This window comes from Poecilia latipinna, unplaced genomic scaffold (assembly GCF_001443285.1).
Source record: "Poecilia latipinna isolate Pla-1442-1.1 unplaced genomic scaffold, P_latipinna-1.0 Scaffold1446, whole genome shotgun sequence".
NCBI classification, from domain to species: domain Eukaryota; kingdom Metazoa; phylum Chordata; class Actinopteri; order Cyprinodontiformes; family Poeciliidae; genus Poecilia; species Poecilia latipinna.
This window is the reverse complement of record NW_015114062.1, coordinates 56,177-78,727: the sequence shown is the minus strand read 5'-3', so window position 1 is coordinate 78,727 and position 22,551 is coordinate 56,177. Positions and strand designations below refer to the sequence as shown.

At 38.3% G+C, this 22,551-nt stretch overlaps 1 protein-coding gene across 1 annotated transcript; it reads right to left on the bottom strand.

Moving 5' to 3' along the window:
• Positions 1 to 2,728: 2,728 nt before the first annotated feature.
• Positions 2,729 to 8,042, bottom strand: dpt (dermatopontin). The gene is made up of 4 exons (XM_015057230.1): positions 7,689 to 8,042; positions 4,670 to 4,795; positions 3,553 to 3,660; positions 2,729 to 3,393 (listed from the first exon to the last, which is right to left on the bottom strand). Exons 1-4 carry the CDS (start codon positions 7,961 to 7,963, stop codon positions 3,327 to 3,329), a joined length of 576 nt encoding a protein of 191 aa, XP_014912716.1. The 5' UTR covers positions 7,964 to 8,042; the 3' UTR covers positions 2,729 to 3,326.
• Positions 8,043 to 22,551: the final 14,509 nt, after the last annotated feature.

The following is a 22,551-nucleotide window of genomic DNA, read 5'->3' as shown; positions in this document are numbered from 1 at the left end:
GTTTTTGCATTGTAGAAAAATTAATAAACATTTTTAATGATTTTCCACGAAATAATTTGACTTTTGTCCCGTACTATTCAAATGAGAAACAAATAAGTCTGTTAGGGAAAATTTCAGAAATACCAAAACCTGAAAAAAAGCTGCAGTCCAGCCTTCCAGTGAAAGTAAAAGATTGCTTTGCCAGGACATATTTGAAGTTTGGTTCGGCACTTCTGTCTTCGTAGCGGAGGATGCTTGTTTACAGCCCAGGCAATTTCCAGTAAGAACCACCACAATGCATACGTCGTGGGCAAATGTTAGCAACTGGGTAAAATTTAAAGCTTCACAGTCTACAACTACAGGAAGAAATCACTTCTGGACGAAGAACAAAAGGCTGGTTTTCACCAGGCTAGTAAAATAGTTGACTTCCCTACATGTTTCTCTGAAATATACTATTTGTTCATCATATGTATAAATCTCACATTGAATTCAAGCAACGCGTCATCGCTTGCGATGAGTCTACGTTCTCAGATCAATCACACTTATCTGCTCGAACGTCTTTGATAATGACATCTGAATGAAAACTTCTGCTTGTTTCATAGAGATGTTCATATTTGCTAATCAGTTATTCGTCTGATTCAGCAGCACTTAGCTTCTAGAAGCTAAAGGCCAATATTATTTTCTAAATCTAGGATTTATGATTCATGTTCATATTTAAAATGGTTTCTTTACTGTGAGTGAGTCCAAGATGTGTGGTTAACGGCTCAACAACTCTGCGAGCCGTTTTAGGACAGCTGAATGCAGAATGCCAAATATTTGTTGCCAAAATTACTACCATATTTTTGTTGTTTGCAAAAATTGCCAAGAGTGATTGGAACCAGTGTTACATTCATAAAATGTCTCCAGTGCAAATGTATATATTTTCTGCACTGCTTTGAATTTATCTGATAGTTTGATATAAGTCGGGTGCTAACTTGTGGTTTGGCCATGACATTTAAGATGTTTTCATAAGGCGTTAGAATCAAATCCTTGTTTCATTTTTATCACCAGGACTTTAATTTTATGGAGTTTTGCTCAGTTTTACACCCTTGCAGCTTCATTTATGTATTGCGTTTCTAAGTAAAACATTAAATCTGTGACATTGCCACAAGTATGTGGCATATGTCTTTTACGTGTTGTACAATAAAAACGTTTGCTTCTGGTAAAAAATGTCAGAGTTTGGAAATCTATTCTCCATGTTGCTTCGCTGCCATAAAATTATATTTAGTACTTAATTACATGGCAGCTAACTACAGATTCTAAAAGTGATTGCAGTAAGGAGACTTTAATAGCTTTGTGGCTTCTCCTCTAAACTTTAATTACAGCCAGAGTAGGTATTGTTTTGAAAGGATCGTTCTTCATCTCGCTGTAATGAAAACTTGTAGGTGGGAGGAGAGGATAATGCGGGACTTTAAATCTTCCTAAATCTTCGGACTCAGGAAGGAGGCTTTCCCTCACAGGGATAGGAGGTCTCTGAGGGCAGGAGGCCGCTGCACGCGTGTGACTCTCCGCTGGTCACCGTTCTAAGGGACAGCTGTGTAATCCCAGCGGTGTTTGGCCCCGAGCCTGGAGACAGCAGCTGCCATAAACAAACAGAGCTAAAAGCTACACTGGCCCCGGTCCCCTGTCCCTTTCAGGACGGTGCGGGGAGACCAGTGACCTTTATCCAGTCCACCCCATTAAGTTTGAATGGATTTGGAAGGTTGAGTCGGTGAACAAACCCCAGAACAAATGGACCAAGAACGTGGACAAAATGGCAGCCAAACATCTTGGCTGTACTTGTTGGTCCGAGTTCACATTCTGCAAAGGCGAGCTGTAATGAAGTAAAACAAACTGGACCCACGAGAAAGACTGGATCCACGAAGCGGAAGCAGAGTAAAGGTTTCTCAAATCGCTAAGAGTATCAATGAAATTCTAAAGAGTCCAGAACTTTGTGTAGTCCATATTTCTGTGCTTGTCTAGTTTTGTAGCGGCCTCTTCGCTGAAAATAAAGCGACGGACATGCTTGTCCACAGTTAGAAAAAAGGTTTTTATCCATCTCAAACTGTGTTTTACAGAAACTCTGGTCAATCTATTGACCATCGTCTGATGGTTTGTATCACAATGTATTTCTCACAAAATAGCTGTGAGAAATACATTGGTTTGTGTTTAAATTGCTAGTAAATAGCTAACAGTAGTGGTTAGCATCTGAAACTAGCTAAACTCAGATGTGAGAAAATTCACTGTGGCTTCTAAGGAAAATTCAATGCAGCACTATAACTCAGTCCTGTCTTCCTATATAAAGCCACATTCACGCATGTTCTCTCTCTTCCTGCCACAGTCCAAAAACATGACGGTTAGGTTAATTACCTTCCCAAAATTGTCCTTACGGGTGTGCCTCTCACCCAACGACCGCTGTGGATACACACCAAAACCCTAATCCCTGATGTCAAACCCTTTGGAGAAGTATGCAGGCACACTAACAGTTTTCCTGCTCTGTTTTCTGTTATGGCAATATCATCAGTTTAAAGCTTACCTTAAGCCAAGTTAAGCCCAAAGGAGCTCATCATGGCTCAGCTAACGTTTGGGAGGCTCATACTTTCCCATCATTCTCCCACAACTCCCAACACTTCCCATATAGTTAGTTCCTTTGCATATGATGTGCAAAAGAAATTTTAAATGTTTTACTTATTTTTTAAAAATGTATTTCCATAAAGTAAACACAATAATCTTTAACAATAAATATTTTTTATTCCATTTTTTTCACACAGATAAAAATGGCAAACATAACATGTTATACATGAAGAAATGGTTTGGCAACCATTCGAAATAGGTGCGACACAGTCGGCTGCAACACACATAATGCCTGGTTCCTTCTCATTACCCTAAACTATAGCTCCAATTTTTCCATCAAGAGAATATCTTCAATCACTGAGCACTTTTGGTTCTCTAGCTGGGAAATTGTAGAAGAAAGCCATTTTCCCCCCCCAAAATGCTATAAACATTTTACGGTCTGGGAAACACTTGCAAAACATGCCGTTAACGGTCCTCCCCAGGTGAAAAGCTGTGGAGCTCCAAGGCTGTGCAGATGCTTATTTCACTGTGTATCGTTTTGTGTCATCATGTATTAGTTCTTAATGCTAAAGCAATACAAAAAAAAGAAGAGTGGTTAAAAGACAACATTCCTTAAGTTGGTCTATTTATTACATGAAAAGATATAAACAACAGCTTTAATACGTTTATGCTTTGTCGTTACTGTGGTATGGCTGGATTAAGTAGTGGTTATACGTTTTCATGTTTGTGTGTAAATAAGCCGCTCCTTACGAGGTTTATAAATTCTCAAATTCACAGTCAAAGTCCGTCAGTCTACACAAGATGTACTTCCACTGCCGATCTCTGAAATAAAGGAACGAGAAGAAAAACTGTCAGTTCGACAAGCGTGACATTTGGGGAGTTATTTCCTTATTTACAACAAAATAATCTCCCTTCTGGCCAGGCTGTATTTGAACAGGTTGTACCCATTCACAAATAAGTTGTTGGTGTTTTAGGCCTAACCTGAGCACTCCGCTGAATGTGGTCTGGGCCCCTCGGATGAAGTAGCCATAAGCAGGGATGACCATCTCTCCCTCCTCTCTGTAGTATTCAGGAACATCGGTGGTCTTCCTGAGGAACGCAGCGGATGATTGTTTTGAAAAGGTACAGACTAACATGCAACATTTACAGGTACAAAACTTCTGCTCTTACTTTGCTGAGAGTTACAGGAGCAAAACAGAAACTCTGGACTGTACTTTAATCTCATATTTTCTTTTTATAATTTCAATTAATACATTTCCTGTTATGCAGAATTTCCAACTGGTGCATGTAAGAAGGGCTATTTCTTGGCAGTGGTAGTAAGTTTTGGCTTACTCTCAAGGAAATATTTATGTTGGAAAACTAACAACATAAATATAGCATGGTGATGCTACCACCACCATGTTTCACCAAACGGTGAAACATGGTGGTGGTAGGGACAAAGAGCCAGTGGTAAAAGCTTGCTCTTCATTTAGTGAAGTTACTCGAAGAGAGCAGCGTATCCAGACACTTTAATCAACTAATAATAGTGATACTTTGTGATAAAATTACACAAGTAAAAAGTACAGCAAAATACTCCTAAAATTACATATGTTATAAAAAGTTACTCAAGTAAACATAAGCAGTTACTACCCAATTCTGAAATCACATAATAACAGACAAAAGAATTTAAATGGCCAACAAGAACAGTCCAACTTTACATAACAGAACTGATCGAGGCCGTGTGGTCAAATCAAGAAATTCCTTCTCATCGGTATGTCCCTCACTGCTTCCACTAGCAAGTCACTATGACATCTGCTAAATGGTTGCACAACACACCACTCCCACTTCAAGCTCATTGGTCAACTCCTGATACACTTGGACATCTGCTACACTTCTGGTTGTGTACTATATCATATCCAGATACGACAAATTCTTCTGGCTGCTTTAACCGTTTTTGTCTAGAACACATCATGAACGTGAATGAACCTTTTCTCCCCGCTCTTTGCACCGTGTTCTTGTGATTGCTCTCAATTTGCATTATCTAACTCTCAAGAAAGAAGGTGCCAAAAGTGACAGAGCGCTTCCTCGGCATGCCCGGCGTACTGTGTGAAGAACGTACATGCAGGAGTACGGACAGCGGCGCTTGTAGTAGCAGCAGTAGAACTGCCATTCGCGGTCGAGGGTGGATTCAAAGTACTTGCTTTGAACGCCCGCCACCAGGCCATTCCGGGTACATGTGGATGTCCTGCAAAGACACAAGTCATGAGTTACAGTTTGTTTTGTTTCTTTCTTCATTTTTGCTTTGGCCCTTTACAGTATCTGGAGGACATCTTAGATGTACCAGAACCAGACAACAGGAAATGCTGCGTGTGTAGGACCTTATCACAGCAAAGACGAACACAGCTTTCAGTCAGTCGGGGTAATTTCCTGCAGGGCAATGTTCTACCCTGTTGAGTTCAATCAGCCCGCTGTGATAAAGACAAGCGGGCGTGACAGCAATAACAAAAAAATAAATAAAAAAAAAAACTTTCACGCTGTAGTCCAAGTGGTGCATTGAGTTCACTTAGCTTAACCCAAAGGAAAAAGTTTAGAATTTAAATTGTGCGTTTTTCTCCAAACCACACCTGTCATCAGAAGCAGATATAGACTGGCTTAGGTTTTTTTGACTGAAGCACGCCATCGTCAGACTACAATTCCTCCTTTCAATGGTGTTTTTTTTTCCAGAGGGTCATTTAAATCCCTCAATTAAAAAAGCTTTCAGTGAAACTGATGGTTAGAGAAAGGTGTTTATTTTAGGGTTCGGCATCTAAAAATGCACATTTAAATCCAACAGCAGCTTCTTTGTTTGAAAAAAAAAAGTGTAAGTATTTGATGTGCAGCTGTGTGAAATAACAACTTCCCTTAGGTAAAATCCCAAAGGGATTAATAAAGTTTCTGTCATCTATCTTTTTCTTTTCTTTTTTTTTTTTTACATTTTTTAAACCCACTAACTGGCTAGCCTTGGCCCGGATTGTGCGCGGACAGTCTGTTAACACTATTCGATTTTTATGAGTGCCGTGTTGCAAAAATTTCAGGAAATGTCTAAAACCATACGGTCTATAAATCCGGTGCAAGGATTTCTAAATGGGCCTCTGACAGAGGACTCTGGACGGAGATGTTAGAGTTTTTTGGACACGGCTGTGTTCCCAGGAAACGGATCGGAGAAAGATGATGATTCATACCGGGTCTGCTTTGCTTCTCTGCATTTTATGATAGCAATAAAAAAGGAACACGTGTGAAATCTGTACTGTAATTTCAGTTTGAGACAAATTAAAATGATGTTGAATAGGGTTATTAATAAATGTACAACTACTGTAATGTTAAATGCATCATTTTCATAACTAACTACAGAGGTGAGGTAACCTGATGACTGAATCTGACATATTTACATTCAATAACATCATTTGTCCTTAGATAATTATTAAAAAGTAGTTGGTTGCTAGCCGGGTCTGCTTAGAATTTACCACTTGTGAAGAAAAATTTAGACCTACACATTAATCTTGTTTTTTGTTGTCAACAATAGATTTAAAAATTGCATACTTTGTTTGAAAAGCAAAGTAAATGCAAACTCATTCTAATTTTCTCAATACTTACAGTTCTGCGGCTGAAAAATATGACACTTGAAATTAAAAATAATCCTTTTTAATGGCCGAAAACAGTTCTCAAATGTGTAACAACCGGTTATTGTGACTGTTTTATATTTTTATTTAATAAATATTCAATTATTAAAGGAATAATTGAGTTGGGTTTTTTTTTAACTGGGGTTCTACTGAGAGATTGTGGCCAGTTAAAAAATGTTCTCGCACTTGTTACCAGAGGCTAAAGCTAACAACAAGTCAACCTGGGCCCAAGACAAACATATTATACCTTCTTAAAACAACTCCTCTCATACTTATGCCAAGAAGACATGGGATGGTAGTACTAACCTTACAAGGGAAGCACACACCACAATATGCTGCATTTCGTGTATTAAGAGCCAGAAAGTCATAGCTATTTAAAAATAGGGCATTGTAAAAATCAATAAAATTGTATCAACCTCAAAAGAGGATAATCTGGGCAAAAATGCTAACATTTTGTTTTGCAGTATGTGTTGAAGGTGGACTATGACTAACTTACAATTTTTAAGTCTAAAGTTGTTTTTATTTTTTACCAAGGAGAAGCTCTAGCTAGTTATTTGGGAAACAACAACAAAGTATTGATGCTAAAAAGTAATTTGCTATGTGTTTGGCGCCACACTTTGACTGGGAGGTTAATTGTATACACAGTGCAGACGCATTGGGTGGGCACAGCAGGAAAATTTACTTCATATGAACTTTGTAGCCAACAGGATAGTAATGTTTAAATCTGTATTTTATGGTCCCTGTTTGTTGCGGTTTTACATTAATTGTTTTATTAATAGTAGCACTTTGAGATTTCTGTAAATGAAAAGTTTGTTTTAAATAAAATTTATTAGTAGTAGTAGTAGTACTAGTAGTAGTAATTGTAAAGCGGACTTGGAGGTATCTGCCTCAGCTGAAACCCTGTTCAAAAAATAAAATGTCATCTTTGTAAAGTTTATTTCCAAAGAAAATTAACATTTCTAGATCAATATCTGAACCCAAAATGAGTGAAAAGGAGGTTATTTTTTTATGTCAGTTTGAATTGCTTAACCAGAATCAAAAGTGAGATTACTCCACATAAGTTTTTCATTTAGTTGAGCTTTCATTTAATTTCAACAAAGAAACATTTAATTTTTCTTTAGGATCAATAATGTATTTTTTTAATTTGAATCTTCTCTTCAACTCAAACATCAAGACAAAGTCCTAACCCAGGATTTGTGCCACCAATCATCATCAACTTTAGGTTTGGTCATTTGAAATATGATTTATTACTTATTAAATCTATTTTACTTAGCCTCACTCCAAACTATATATTTAAAAAGTGAGTGAACAGCTATGAAATGAGTAACGATCATTGTTTTATATATGTACAACACAACTCTTCTCTATATCTGATTGAGACCCTTGAGATTTGTATATTTGAATTTCAAGCATCCTACTCTCAGTATGTGGCACCTAAAAGTCTATCCAGCTGAGGAGTCAAAGAAAGCCAGTACCCACCACTCCAATCCGGCTCGGTTGATGTCGTCCCACCAGCAGTCGCTTGGCTCACCCAGATTATCAGGTACAGCCTGGCACTCAAAAGACCACAGTCGATCCGAGCCTTCCTTCTCACTGAAGTAGCTCCTGATGGCAACCAGGAGCTCTCCATGGGGACACTGGAAGTTGAAGCCCTGGCGGTAGCCATTCACCCAGCCCATGTCATAGTGGTCATATGGCTGAGCTGCCACTGTGGCCAGCAAAGACAAGACAGACGCCAGCAGAGCAGGATTCATGTTGACGACCAGAGTCTGTCTGCTGTACTGTCTCACAGCTGTCTCACTTTAAGCTCCTCTGAGCCCTTTTGTTGTCCAGATGTTTCGTATCCAGGAGGGATGTGTAATTTGCTGGTCGCGGGACAATTCCAAACGTTGTCCTGACTTAACTTTTTAAGGTGGACTGCGACGCAGAACACACACCGAGTCTTTCTGCAGATAAGGGTGTACCTTAAATGACATGTTTTTTCTATTTAGATGTAATTCAGATAATTAGGAAATGCTTTTGCCTGAATGGAAAAATATGCTCACGTGGTAACCACCTCAATCCTCATGTGGCTGGCTTTTACCGAGTGAATATTATAACACTTTGCAGGCGTTTTAGGGGACAATTTTCTGGAAACTGAGAAGCAGTAATGTTGAGAAGACGTACTGAAATTAGATCAGCTGCAGTTAGGGTTGAAAGCAACAGCTCAGTCCATAATTTAGACCATCATTACCAAAATTTGTACCATTACATCACAATCAACATGTAATTATACTTCAGTTACTTTTGGATTTCCCACCAGGCAATGCTGAAATGTCTAAATGTTGGTTTAGTTTTAACCACACTTTTGTGTTTGCATGTAAGCCCCCTTTATACAAAAATAAATCAAAATCATAAGAGCAAATGTATGAGGATTACAGCTGTTTTTGTGCATGCAACACCAAAGCCGTCCTTTAGTCAGAAGAACATGTGGCAAGAAAGAGTTGGATCCGGTTGCACTAATCAACCATCACTTCCTTTGTGGAGATTAAAAGCATGTACTGGTGTGTTAATGACAAGTTCCCGATGTAGATCCGTCAGCTAGCTTTTCTTTTGACTTATTGCCGAGTGAGCATAAGGGGTAGTAACTGTAGTCGGGCTTTATGTTCATGGTTACCAGTTCAGAGACCATCCATCCATCTAGCTACAGGTTAAATGAAACCAGCACACAGTTAAAACTGAAAATACTGGTTAGCATGTAGGTGTTGTTTATTGGCATCTAATAATTTTAAGCGTGGATATTCAATTAAATTCAATCCAGTCTATTTAAATAACACCAATTCACAATAAATGTCATCTCAAGGTACTTTACAAAAAAAATTATAAATTCAATCACACATACTTTCCAACTGATCCTGGTTACCAAACAGTACTCTCAATTAATCATTCAAAATAGTTAAAGTTTCTTAGGAAAACCAGCAGATTGAAATTTTGAAAGTTATTAGAAAGGCACAGAAGTCATGAACAACCAGGATTGAAAGGCAGGCAGAGAGACAGACACATATAAAAGGAAACACATCAGCCAACAAGCAGTGTGAATTATTCATTAATAGCAGGAGTGTCTATTCATGCTTTGCTTGTGCGTTAGCATCACAAAATGAACTTGAAAGTAGCCCCTATTAAGGAGAAAGGCTGTTTTAATATGTGAGCTCTTTCATATTAGCTAGTAAGCTAATGTGAGCACAGCTATCAAATATTACAGTAACATAAAAAGGCATGAAGACTTCCTGTTCGCCCCTTCTTCTCTACTTCCACAAAATGTCATTTAAATACATTGGATTTGTTTATCTGTAACAGGAAAAAAAACAATGTATAAACTTATAGCTAGCAATGCTCTAAATAAGAAGCAGGAATGAAATTTTAACAAGGGGAGCCCAAAAAAAAAAAAAAAAAAAAAAGAGAAAAAACAACAGCATTAAAAAGTTATCTCAACATAAACAACAGGTTTTGTAATTGTCGTTTAGGAGTGTATCCAAGTGACGGTCCTGTCAAATGCATGATTCCTTCCTCTTAAGAGCAGAAAGCAACAGAAACTACAAAAACAAAAGGATCCAAGAATCCAATCCAAGAAAACAGTACAAGAAGACAAAAGTGGGGGACCGCAGAACCCACAATACAAAACCAAACATGGTAGTTTGTCATTTTTTGATGAGTTCATTTTCTTCCTTCTGGTCTTTTTCACTGAGCTCTGCATGTGACACTCTAAAATGCATCTCTGTGCAGATTGTAGGTTTTACTTTTTTTGTTACAGTTTTAAAAATGCTCTATATTACATCCTTACACTCAGAAGGATATTGGGTAATATTTAAGATAAGAGACTTTCAACTTAAACATGTAGGCTGGCTACATGAGCAATAGTAACGTATCTGAAGAGGTCAGTTAAAAATAAAAATCATGCTAAATCACCTCAGCTTAAAAATACAGTCTAACTTTTCTGTTTTCTCCAAAAGTTATCTTCACCTGAGAAATTGCTCTGACATGGAAATAAGACTTAGCTTTGCTAGCTACAGATGCTAAGTAGCTAACAAACATTAGCTTATCTAGTTAGCTAGTGTTCATTGGGTCAGAGAAGTAATGAAACTTCCCTCTTAAAATGGAAATAATTCTAGAATTTTATTACAAGAATAAGAATGACAACATACCTGGAATGTTTCAATTATTTTTTTCAGTCACATCTGAGAAATCCTTTAATCTCCATGGCAACGATTCAGCTGTCCAAAATACCTGTAAGTTGGAGAGAGACGTTGTGATGACTTCCTGAAGGCGGAGTTTCAGAAAGAGAAGGCTTTCTTAAAGAGACAGAGGCTCAATTTCAATTATGAAGTCAAATTTCTTTGAAGTCATATTTGATATAAGGTATTTTAACAACTGAAGGTAACATAGTTGCATAGTTGTGCTCTAAAATGGCACTATGTGTCATAATCCTGCCCCTTTAAAATATGCTTTTGTAGATTCTCTGTCATCCAGAACATGACAATCCTAAATGGTTGAGTAGAAGGGAAGAGGACTTCTTCTCTTGATTCGTGAAGACATTTTGCCCCATCCAAAAGACTTCTTCATTTCTTCAACTGAAGAAGTCTTTTGGATGATGAATTTAAATAGATTAAATTAAGTTAGTTTAATTTAATTACGCTTTTAACCATGTTAAATTGTGTTGGTTGTCCTTAAGCATAAAATATTAGCTTGGTAACAGTAAAGTTAGCACTGTTATACTATAAAGTAGTAGTATTTGCCTTTTTGACAATAACATCTCTATTGTAATTTGCATATTTTATCATCCTACTTTGGAAACACTCGAAGAGTTAAGCTGCAGCAGCAGATGACCTCCCGTTAATGCTTCAAACACGATGTTCCCTTCTCCTAATCATGTTTCCATGTTGACTGATGACGACAGGAACCTATTTGATCGCCGCGCGCCTGCCTGAGAATCTGATCTCGTGTGAGAGATCATCCTCAAAGTAGCTAAAAATAAACGGTAGCACTGCTTAAAGAATGGTGTCTGTGAGTCACTGCAAGAGGAGTTCCACAAACGTCAAAATGGAGCAGATACGGGGCAGGTATTTTTAGATGCTACCGCCGTCTATTTAAAATTCCTATATTTAGAGCAGTTCTGGTCACCATTTAAGAATTTAGGGCTCCATAAAAAATAAAAAAATAAAATAAAAAAAAAGCACTTTGATCTGACTCTGACATCCTAGCTTCTGCGAGCCGGAGATCACGCCGCAGAGGAAGTTGGGCCTGTAACTGGAAGCCGCCTCCGTAGTGTCCTGATCGGCTTGCTGAGATCCAACCCCATCAAAAATGCGGCTGATCTGGCAAATAAAAACACAGCGTGACTTTCAAAGTACACAAAAACAAGCAGGAGGAAGTCTAGCTCAGATGTCCGCTTGCAGCCTACCGACTGTCAAGTGAACGAAGAGAAGGTTTTGAGCTCTTCGTCTCAGCTGTGCATAAGCGAATACCCATCTTTGCTGAAGGTAAATATTTTGAAACTACAGGGCACATCTGCTTTTCGTCACGTAAAACCCTGAGCCGACATACTGCTGGCTTCATGTTAACACTCAGAGGGGCCTCACCGAACATCTTGCACCTCTCAAGACACTTTCACACGACATCAGGTGAAAAAAATAAAGGAAGTAGGAAATACTTTTACTTCCATACAACACCTCAAAATAAACGTATAATAGGAAGCGTCCCACTTAAAATACCAAGCTAATACTGGATGGATCCCCTCAGGAATTATTTCTGTAACATCTCCAAATGCACTTAGACAAAGATTACAGTCATCCACTCGACTTGTAAGCGCACAATAAACTTCAACACCTTTGTGCTCCGGCACAACATTTGATGTTCAAATGAGTCAGATAAGACCCCTCATGTACACAGAGGAAGCCAGGTCACTAAATTCCCCCCCTTAAATATCTGTGGACAAATACAGTCTTGTTCAAAGGCCTCATGTACTCATAATTAGCTTCCAGAAAGGGAGATTCAACACGGCTGTCAGGCTTTCTGAAGGTCTTGCAAAATTATTCATGTTCATCAAACATTTCCATATCTTGTTGTGTTTCAACCCCAAATGTGAATGTATTTTATTGCAGTTTCATGTAATAAACCAACATTGAGTTGTGTGTTATTGTAAAGTGGAAGTAAATGAGGCATATTTAAAAAAAAAAAAAAAAAAAATCACACTTCAGTAAAGTGCAATCCAGTGCAGCCAACTGCCTTTAGAAATCACCTAATTAGAAAATATTATCCACCAACACCAAGATGCGTAATTTAATCTCAGTATTAATCCAACTATTATTATAATACGGACTTTAGAAGGTTGTTGGAGAACTTTATAGAACAAAGAGCATTATGAAGACTAAAGGAATACAGCAAGCAGTTAAATTATGGAGCAGGTCAAATTAAGGTTAGAGGTTATAGAACTACATTCCAGTTTTGGAACGTCTTACAAAGATCTTACAACTCAGTCATGTAAAATAATAAAAAGACTATGACATAATGCAAACCTGTTACAGAAACGGCAAAGAGAACCATGGTATGAGTATACCCAAAAGTTATTAAAAGCAAGCTGATTTACTGTAATTCTGTTATTAACAGTATAAAGATACAGCAGCATAGAGTTAGGTCAGTGAGGTCAGTGAGGTCATTCACTCTGTAAACAAAAATGATGTCAAACAAGTGGTCCCTATTTAAGGCCTGGCGGCAGCAAATGTTTTACATACTGGTTATTGTACATTCCTCTCAGAAAACTTGAGTAAAATTGATCATTTCACATATAATTCAGAACAAGGATATTCTTTGATGAAATATTTCACTGACTACAAAAAAAATATATATATCCAGAAAAGGATAGGCTGCTGAGGTACACTGATCTCAAATGCTTTGACATTAAAACTCCGAACAAACTCCAAGTAATGATCAAAATGATCAAAATGTTGAAAACTCAATGATCAGCTGCAAGGTGATTAAATAAGCTCTACGGTTATCTGTGAGTCTTGGAACTATCAGAAAATGCTTAGCTACAAGAAAGCAGGGGTGCTGTGGTGACGCAGGGGCAAAGCACAACTCACGTACAGAGGACTTGGTGGTCACAGGTTTGATTCCTGGCCTGGTGACATTTTCTGCATGTCTTCCCCCTCTCTTGTTTCCCTCTTTCCTGTCAAACTACTTTCAAGTAAAGGCCACTAGAGCTAACAAAATCTTTAAAAATATGTTTCCCAAACTATGGCATCAAGTCTATATTGTGCATAGCAGGAATCACGGATCAGCTTCAATACATTGTAAACTTACAGGTCATGTTGTCTTAATCTGAAGAGAAATGTCCTTCAACTTACTGGCACTTCAGCAAGACAAACACAAGCAGATGAGCACCATGTCGGTACTTGACAAATGTGATTATATCTTTGGATGTTAAACCAAGGATTGGTACTTTTAAGCAAAAAGTACCAATCTATTCACCAAATAAAAGATTGGTTTTTTGGTTTAAAAGTGGCTGAGTGTCACCCCACAGTCTATTTAATGTCACATGTGGGATGACATTAAGCAGACAGTTCCTGTGGCAAAGCCGCGACATTTAGAGGAACTTTTGTGGAATGCAGTCCAGTCGTCCTGGAATACCTGCACACAGGTGCCAAAAGTAGGTTAGCTTCATGTGACACAGATGTAGAGAAGTTCTCACAAACAGCGGACACACATCTAAATATAAACTCAGTGCTTAAAAAAAAAGCCCCATCTTCAAGCAGTTTTTTAAGTTTATCCCATCAATTTTTCAGCAGAAAAATTAAGACTGTTGCATAAGGTTTGGTAGAGGCAGGGCTACGATGCAGATGGGGATTTGGGATTAACATGATTAATTTTATAAACATTCAAATTACAGAGGTGCTGTGGTGGCGCAGGGGTTAAGCAGAAGGAGGCCTTAGTCCTTGACGCGCTGTCGTAGATCCAAATCCCGGCCTTTGCTGCATGTCCTCTCTCTCTTTACCCACTTTCAAATAAAACCCACTTGAAAGCCCACAGAAAGAAGCAGAACAATGAGACCAGAGAGCTGCATGCACATGGAAGAAGGAGTGGAGAATGACATTGGATGCAGGTGAGGAAATCAGGTGATTGTGTACAGCTGTGGAAAGGAACAGACTTGCAAGATGAGGGAAGGTGATTAATAAACACAGAGAGACTGAACTAGGACTAAGAAAGAAATAACAAATCAAGGGGAAAAGAAGAAAGCTAACCCGAGGGAATACAAACCAAAGGCACAAAGAGCAGAACATAAAAACTAAAGAGACTAAAATACAAAGAAAAAACAGGTATGGCAAGACCTTTTGAGCAATAATAGAAGAACACAAACATGAACGACCCACAAGAACTCAAACACCCAACAATCTTAACAAAGACATTGTAGTTTCTTATACAGCCTGATATTTATCTTAAGGCTTTGCTTTTAAACTAACCTCTGTTGTTGTTGAGCTCAGATGTCTATTTATTCAATCAATTAGCACAAAAAAAGAAAAAAGAAGTTTTGAATGGAAAATTTTACTTTTTTTGTCAATATCAATTAAAATGCTATTAACAGTGATTAATTAATTACAGATCCTGTAATTAACTCAATGAAAGTTTTTGTCCCACCACTGCTAAACACAAAGCTTCGTCCGGCATGCTGGAGATGGCTGCAACTGAGAGGATGTCAGGAGTCTCCCTCTGCGTTTTCCCTCAGGAGCTTTGTGGTTTAATAGTGCTGCACTGATAAAATTAAGGGGGCAGCCAAAAGGCCACCATAATGACATGGAGAAAACAAATCACCCTGCTTCAGGCGGTAGCTTCATTAGAACAAGGCGTAGCGGTTGCTCCGGGGGGTGAAGGGGAAGCGTCTGAGCCTTGGCTGGCCGTGTTCGTGGTGACGGTCGCGTTGCAGGACTGATTGCCCAAAACGTGACCAGGCCTCAGGTATTTTAGGCCTGTATCAGTGTCTCCCTCCATTACAAGAGATTGTAAAAAGGGACTATTGCAGGGAGGCATTTAATATTTCATCTTTTAATAAGCGTCACACCAACACCAAGCCAACCCTTTCTCATTTAAATGTCTTTATTGGGCTGTTGTCGTGTGTCACAGTTTGACAGTGGGCAAACTGAGGGCATGTATTAGCTATGCTTGGAAAAGCGCGCACAGCAACTCTTATCTCCTCTGACAGACAGTGTAGTCAAGCGACCGCAGGAGGCTAAAAACTCATTTACAGTGAGTCAGTGTCACTGGAGTGGGCTCTGTGGATTTTACTTAAGACAGAGGAAAATTTAAAGTCACTGAACTTTTTGTGAGGACAGAAGATCAGGATGGTACGACTGGAGTATTAGGAACACGCTGAGAAAATAAAAATAATTGCATTTATGAGACAAAAGCCTTAAAATAATGAGAATAAAGTCATAACATTATGAGAGTAAACTCGTCTGAGAATAAAGTCACAATATTGTGAGGATAAAGTTATAATAGGATAAAGTTGAAAGAATACAAGATTAAATTTGTAGTATAAAGTTTACGAGAACAAAGTCATATTACAACTTTATTCTGATAATATGGCTTTATTCTCATATTATCATGACTTTATTTTCTTTACTTTACTCTTTAATACTATGATTTATTTTTTTTAGTATGGCTCTAATATTCAGCCGTGGGATGGTGTTAAGTTCCAAATTTCAGAAATTATAAAAATAGAACCACTAAGATGGTACATCGCAGTATTTAATAAAGTTGAACAGTTTGCTGAAATGCTATGCTAATGTTGGCATGTTGACTGTTGTTGATACATCTTATTGATGGTTTGACACGTAACATAGAGCCGTTCTGCCTTTTTGGGTTTATCATGTGTAGAGAAAAGGTTTTTCTCCTGACTAATAAACTTAGCATCTCTTTGGCCATCATAAGTTTAAATCAGTAGCATTTCAGCTGCTCTGCAGAAAACATTCCTCAGTAGTGAGAGCTGTCATCTGTGAAAGTCTTAACAGAGAGGTTACTGTATTTGTTTGTCTCCACAAAACTGTACCAACTTTCTCTTCACAACTACTTATCTAATCCCAACACAAATCAGATTCTAGATTACATTTACTATCACTGTCCTGCATGGAGAAAATATTTTTTCACTGTTTTCTGTTTCCCTTATTTGCCTTTGGGCATCTGAGTTCAGTTTCTGCTCAGCCATTTTACTCTAGACTAACATTTTTTTCTTTCAACAAAACCAGAGCACAAACTGTTAATATTTGTACTTGGGATGAGCGGTGTATTTTGCAGGTTGCAGCCACAATGCAACCTGCATTCAAACACAGGCCTCCAATTGTTGCTTAAACTGCATGACTAGCATGGCAACGTGCTGAGTGTTCAAACCACAGCGGACTCATCGGCTGCTCGCTGTGCCAAAGTTACAGGTGTCCACCGTTCACGACGCAGCAGCAACATAAGCAGAAAGCATCAACGTGGATATGCGTTTGCCATTTCCTTATCTTAATATTTCTCTCTTTTTTTTACATTTAAATTCACCTTAAATATTCTGGTTTTAGTGATAGAGGCACACCTTAACGACTTAAAATGCTTTTGCATGGCTGATGATGTGGCATGGTCATAATCAGATCTGACATCTGTGTGTTGATCTGCAGCATCAACGTGATCACAAATGTAAAGAGTAACATCGATTCTGCTCATGCTTTACAGCTCCTCCTGTTATTTGAATCAAATCATAGCACATAATCAGTCCATCAGAGTCTGGGTTTGAGAGGTATTTGAAATTCAAATCAAATCTCTTTGTTGTTCACTGTTGATGCTTTGTGTACTCTCTGTTGGGGGAAAAAAAAGAAGAGAATCTTCATTTCGTTCACTATTTGACAGTATTTGTTCTCAAATTTAAGATTGAGTTCATACTCAAATGCCAAACTAAATTTTCTAAAAAAATATATGCGTTTATGTCTGTATTTAAAAGGAACCTGTATCAATGTCTGTCAATATCTGTTAAAGTGTGACCCAGTATAATCACATTGTAAATTTAGTAAGCTTTAAATAACGCTAAATTTAAATTATAACTAGTCTTAATGCTTGATATTGGTTCATGTGTTAAATTTTGATGTGTAAACAACATTACAGGCACTTTATGTTATCCCAGCTCTGATGCTGATTGGTTAATCAGCACCTCCTGATGACTCCTTCACTGGAGGCTAAGCTAAGCTATGTTGTGAGATTCAGAAAGAGACGCACAAAAACAAACAAAACAAAACAAGCAAGATGTTTAGCCTGACTGAGTCAGCGAGAAGCTCGATCAAGTTCTCTGGATATTAAATGTTTTCCTATTGAATTTAACATTTGTCTGATGTTTTAATACAGATCTGAGAATCTGGTAAGCTTTTAATAGAAGTTAAATGATAATAGTTCCACATTTTTATTCACAAAATGGCCTTTCTTAAAGTGTAGTAGTGGATTGAAAATGGAATGCCTTTGATTGTTTTCGTATTTTATGCAACTAAATGAAAAGTAAATATATGTTTGTCTGGTTAATAATAAAATTATTGGTGATTATGTAAATTACCACTTCTTATGTTTTGATTTCTTCATTTCAGTGGCATTCAGAACCTCCTTGCCTATTAAAAATTTAAATTAATTCAGATAGGAACATTGATTGATCTGTTGATATTATGGCCTTTCAATATTTTGCACATAATGGTACACTTAAAAAAATACAATGTTATGCTTACACTTTGCTTAGGTTCAACAAGTAGGTCAGTGAATGCAGCGTGAGACTGAGCATCGGAGCCACTAAACACTGCAGCAGCAGGAGATGATTTCCTGACACTTTCAGGATGGAAGTGAATATGAAAGGAAAATAGTTAAGCAGTTTAAGCAGAAACAGACAACAACTTCTCCAGCTTCTGTTGACATAAAACTGCACCATGTGAAAGACATGAAAGGCCATTGGCCTCCTGGCCCCCTTCTTTCAGTGCCCTTTACTCAGTGATGGGTTGGATCACACCGGTCCTCTGATCTGAAGGGCAGCTCACCTTAACACACTGGTAGAGTTTTGAGTAATGTTAACAAAAATGTAGGTAAGAGGGTAGAAGGAAGTCCTTCACACACGTCTGACTTTATTGCACATTAGAACCCCGAGTGTTTGATCTAACCAAACACCTCCTGTCTATTCTGGTAGGATCCTCCATGCTGGCGAAGGAGGTTTGTGACCAGAAAGGAGTGTGTTTTATGTTGTTTACATCGTTAAAAGGAGGGGTGACTGATCTGCTCCATCTGTGTAGGAGGGAACCTATTGACGGATGCTCCTTTCGCTTAAAGGAGGCATTTTCTGCCATGGTTTAGTGATTTTCTAGGAGTATTTTTGTTCCGATTTCACTTTAGTTTGAAGGTTTAAAGGGGCAGCATTATGCAAAATTGACTTTTTTGAGTTTTACATCATGTTATAATGTTATTCCTTCAACAAAAACACACCCCAAGTGTTGCCTTCATTCTTTCATGCATGTTTGAGAAATCCTTCGATCTACCATGGCAACCATTCAGCTGTGCAAAACTCCTGGGTGGGCCAAGCTCCGCCTTCGAGACGCAGCTCCTCCTCAGAACTGAAGCTTCCAGCTCACAGAGCTCATTTCCCTCCTCGGCTCCTTCAAACTACCCAGGAGCAATTAGCAAACAGCTGGTGGAACTGATCTCATTGTAGGAGCTACTTCTCGGTGCAATGCTAGTAAAATGTTGTTAAAGGGTTAATAGAAGAGCCATGTTGTGATGACACTGAAAATAAAAATCCACCCAAAAAAAGGGAATCAATAAAAATCTAGTTTAACTTAAATGTGAAGTTTCAAAACACCTGGGATAATGAATTTCAAGGCCAGCCTGTTGTCTGAGATAGAGAACATGTGCTACAGGACAAACAAGAATGGGATCCAAAACTGAAGGAGATTCCTTAAGAATGATTTAAAAAAAAACTAAAAAAACACCCTTTTCATGCCCTGGGGTGGGATAATAATGGGAACTAACCAAAAGTTAGTTAAAAGGAGAGATTTACATTTGAATTTAAAAGGCTTTAACAATGTCAAGCATTGGGAACAAAGGAGTTCATACCACTTCACTTGTTTATTAAATATTTAAGAAACTTCCTGTTGATCCATATTATCTACTGGAGCCACATAACCACCTTTTCCAACAGTAGACTATGGAAAATTACTTTGAATCTCTGTGGTTACAAAACATCGCACAGTAAACGGCATCATTTCACTGCCATAAAAGTTGAGAGAGGAACATTGAAAATTGCAAAGGCGTGGCACAGAGGAAAGGTGGAATGACGAGCACCACAACAGATACACACAGGGAAAAAAGTTATTTTAACCCTGAAGAACAAAGAGGAAAAAATAAATTATGGAATAATAATAAGGCATAAGTTTGATCTCAGTGGGGCAGCTTTGTCATTTCATTAACAGCAGAAAAGATGCAAAATCTCTGAGCAAAAATTGAACATGACACCAAATTTATGGGCCAATAAACTCTTCAGAATTACATAGCTGCCAAATAATGATTCTCGTCTATATGAATGCTCTGTTAGCCATCTCTGTGGGAAGCCGAGCCAACCGCCTGCTGCTTAACAACCTTCTGTCTTTAACGTTTATAGTCAAGAGACGTGTTTTGACAAGTTGAACTCTTACATAAATAAGTCCAAGTCACTATTGGTGGAAGATCTTTGTGAACTGAACCAAGAGCCATTGGCACAAGTATGTACAAATCAGTCATAGCCCAGCCTATGTAGCAATGGACGCCGGCTAGTGTGGCCTCTTCTACTTATTCTGATGATTGAAGCTGAGCTTTATTGAACATAAGCACACCACTGCTACTCAGAAAAGTTCATCAGTCCCACCTATTTACACACTCCCACTAGTGTAGTGTTCAGTTGGTGCAACAGTCACGTCACAATGCTAAAGACTTTACGATAAGTTTTACTAGCCTTGTGGATTTTAGTTTCTCTTGTATTTCTGTTTATTTAGATTTTTCTTTTGGTTTTCTACTAATTTCGGGGTCATTTTTACGATGTTTCATCAAACTTGGTTAGTTTCCCTGATCTCCCCTGTGTATTCCCTGAGGTCAACGGTAATTTTCCCTCAGCTCCTCCATGCTTTCCCACAGTTACAAACACATTTAGTTAATTAAAGTCACATTATCCTTCTTCCAGTAATCCCCCCAACCTCTCTGTTTTTTCTTGTTGTTGTTCATGTTTAACATTTTCTTCCACCACTCATCTAGTTTTGAGGTGGATTTCCATATCCATGTTAAAAACTGACAGTAATTATCTTGTTTGGTCCATAGACTGTGACAGAGCACTCCGGTGCAGTAAAACTTACTTGAAAAGAGGTATTTTGTTGTTTTGCAGAAAAATAAAGAACTGCCACACTGATGCACAACGCTGCGCCGTAAACTCTTGTTGCCATTCGGAGTGAGTGGAACTTTAAAAACTCCAATGGAAAACGGATCATCCCCCGCTGTGGTCACCGCATGGAAAATAATGTGACGTGCAACTTTATTGATGCTGGTGTGTAATTCAGACAACCCTCGCCTGCAGGGCACAATCTGCATCCCAACGCTCAGCAACAAACAAGCCCCCTGCTCCCAATTCTGCTTCGGTCACAGAGAGAGATCCCCTGTAACATGCAGCAAACCCGCACCGTCACATGGAAGTTGAACCTGCCTTTTAGCTGCTTCTCACTGCTCCGGTGCTTGATAACTAATAATCATCTGTCACACTGAGTAATAGTGATGTCAACATTTACAGATCCCTCAGTAGTGGTCGCCCCTCTGTGGTTGTTTACACGTTTTTGTCACGAAGCAACCATGAATAATAATGCATATTTTTTCAGATTTTATTTGATGGATAAACACAAAGTAGAGCTTTTTTGTGAAATGGAAGGTAATTAGTACATGGTTTAAATTCTCTCCCCCCATCCAACAAATAATAATCTGAAATATGTGGAGTGCATTTATGTTCATCCAGCAGGAGTTTTGCTCTTTCTTTTCAAAGTAGCTCAAAGTGTGGTTAGATTCATCAGGAGCTTCTGTGAGAACATCAGTTTTTAAGTCTCAGCTAATTTTTTAAAAATGCTTTTAGTCTGGACTTTGACTTTGACCCAGTCAAAGTCTGGGTCAAACAAGAGGTATAAAGACTTTTTGGCCCATGTGCTAAGATTAACACATTTAAATTACATAAACTACAAAATTCATTAAATTTAAAATGGAAAATTGAGTTTATTGCAAATTTTTTTAAAAGTTTTACTTTTACTTGGTTGATAATAAACCTTTTTTTTAATGAAATCTATAAATTCTTAAAAAACAAAACCAAAAACAAAGCTTTATCTATTTGTTGCCTTATTTAAAGAAAAACAGAGAATTTCCAAAATTTGGGGACATCTTTTCTTTTCTATCTTGCTGACCACATTATTTTTACCGTTTCTGACCTGTGGTTGGGGCGGAGCGGTTTATTTTTTAAGGTCGTTGCCATGCTGCATGATAACCCGGCGCCCCAGCTTCAAGTCTTTTGCAGCCTCTACCATATTTTTGCCCATCCATCTTGCCACCAACTGTGAGCATCTTCTCTTGTAACTGCTGAAAAAAGGCATAATGCTGCCACCACCATTTTCCACCAAAATAGTTAGTTTCCTCCTTTTTGTGAACTAGAAATGTTTAAAACTTGGGCTGTAACTTAACATCATCCGTGACCAGTCTGCTGGTGTCACAATGAAACTTTTCCTCTTCCTGCCGAAACTGAAAGTAGGTTAGTGCAGTGCATTGTGGTACCAATAGCTCTCACTGCTTCATGGCTGGAGGCCCAACATTTGCATTGAGCCAGGTGATCGGGAAGAAGTTAGACAACCAAATGCCAGGATGCAAATGGTTTCACAGAGTGAATAAAAGGCTAAGGGAACACCTCCATTATATCAGCAGCTCAGAGACAGACTGGCAGATCTGTACTCAAAAGTCGCAGTATGTGTGCTTTGGTTGTTTCAACTCATGTCAGTGTTTGTAGTTTCTGATCTCTGCTGTGTTTTCTCATGAACAGCTCCAGCTACTTTGATTTTCACCCTGTAAAAGGACATGCTACAAGCTACATGTAGCTCTAATCACTGTTGCTCTCATGGCATTCAATGTGTGTTTTGCACGCTTAGCTTGCAGCATTTTTTCTGTAATTGGAGGCAGCTTAGCTTATAACAGATACATTGGATTTACTGTAAAACAATTCAAATTATCATATAAACATGTCATCACCATTATGGCATAAGTCTTTTTT

What these genes read in the sequence shown, in the direction of transcription:
- dpt (XM_015057230.1), bottom strand. Translation starts at nt 7,963, where the DNA reads ATGAATCCTGCTCTGCTGGCGTCTGTCTTGTCTTTGCTGGCCACAGTG. An exon ending in AACCGAGCCGGATTGGAGTG is followed by an intron (nt 4,796 to 7,688) that starts GTGGGTACTGGC and finishes GTGTCTTTGCAG; the next exon opens with GACATCCACATGTACCCGGA. An exon ending in ACATTCAGCGGAGTGCTCAG is followed by an intron (nt 3,394 to 3,552) that starts GTTAGGCCTAAA and finishes CCTTTATTTCAG; the next exon opens with AGATCGGCAGTGGAAGTACA.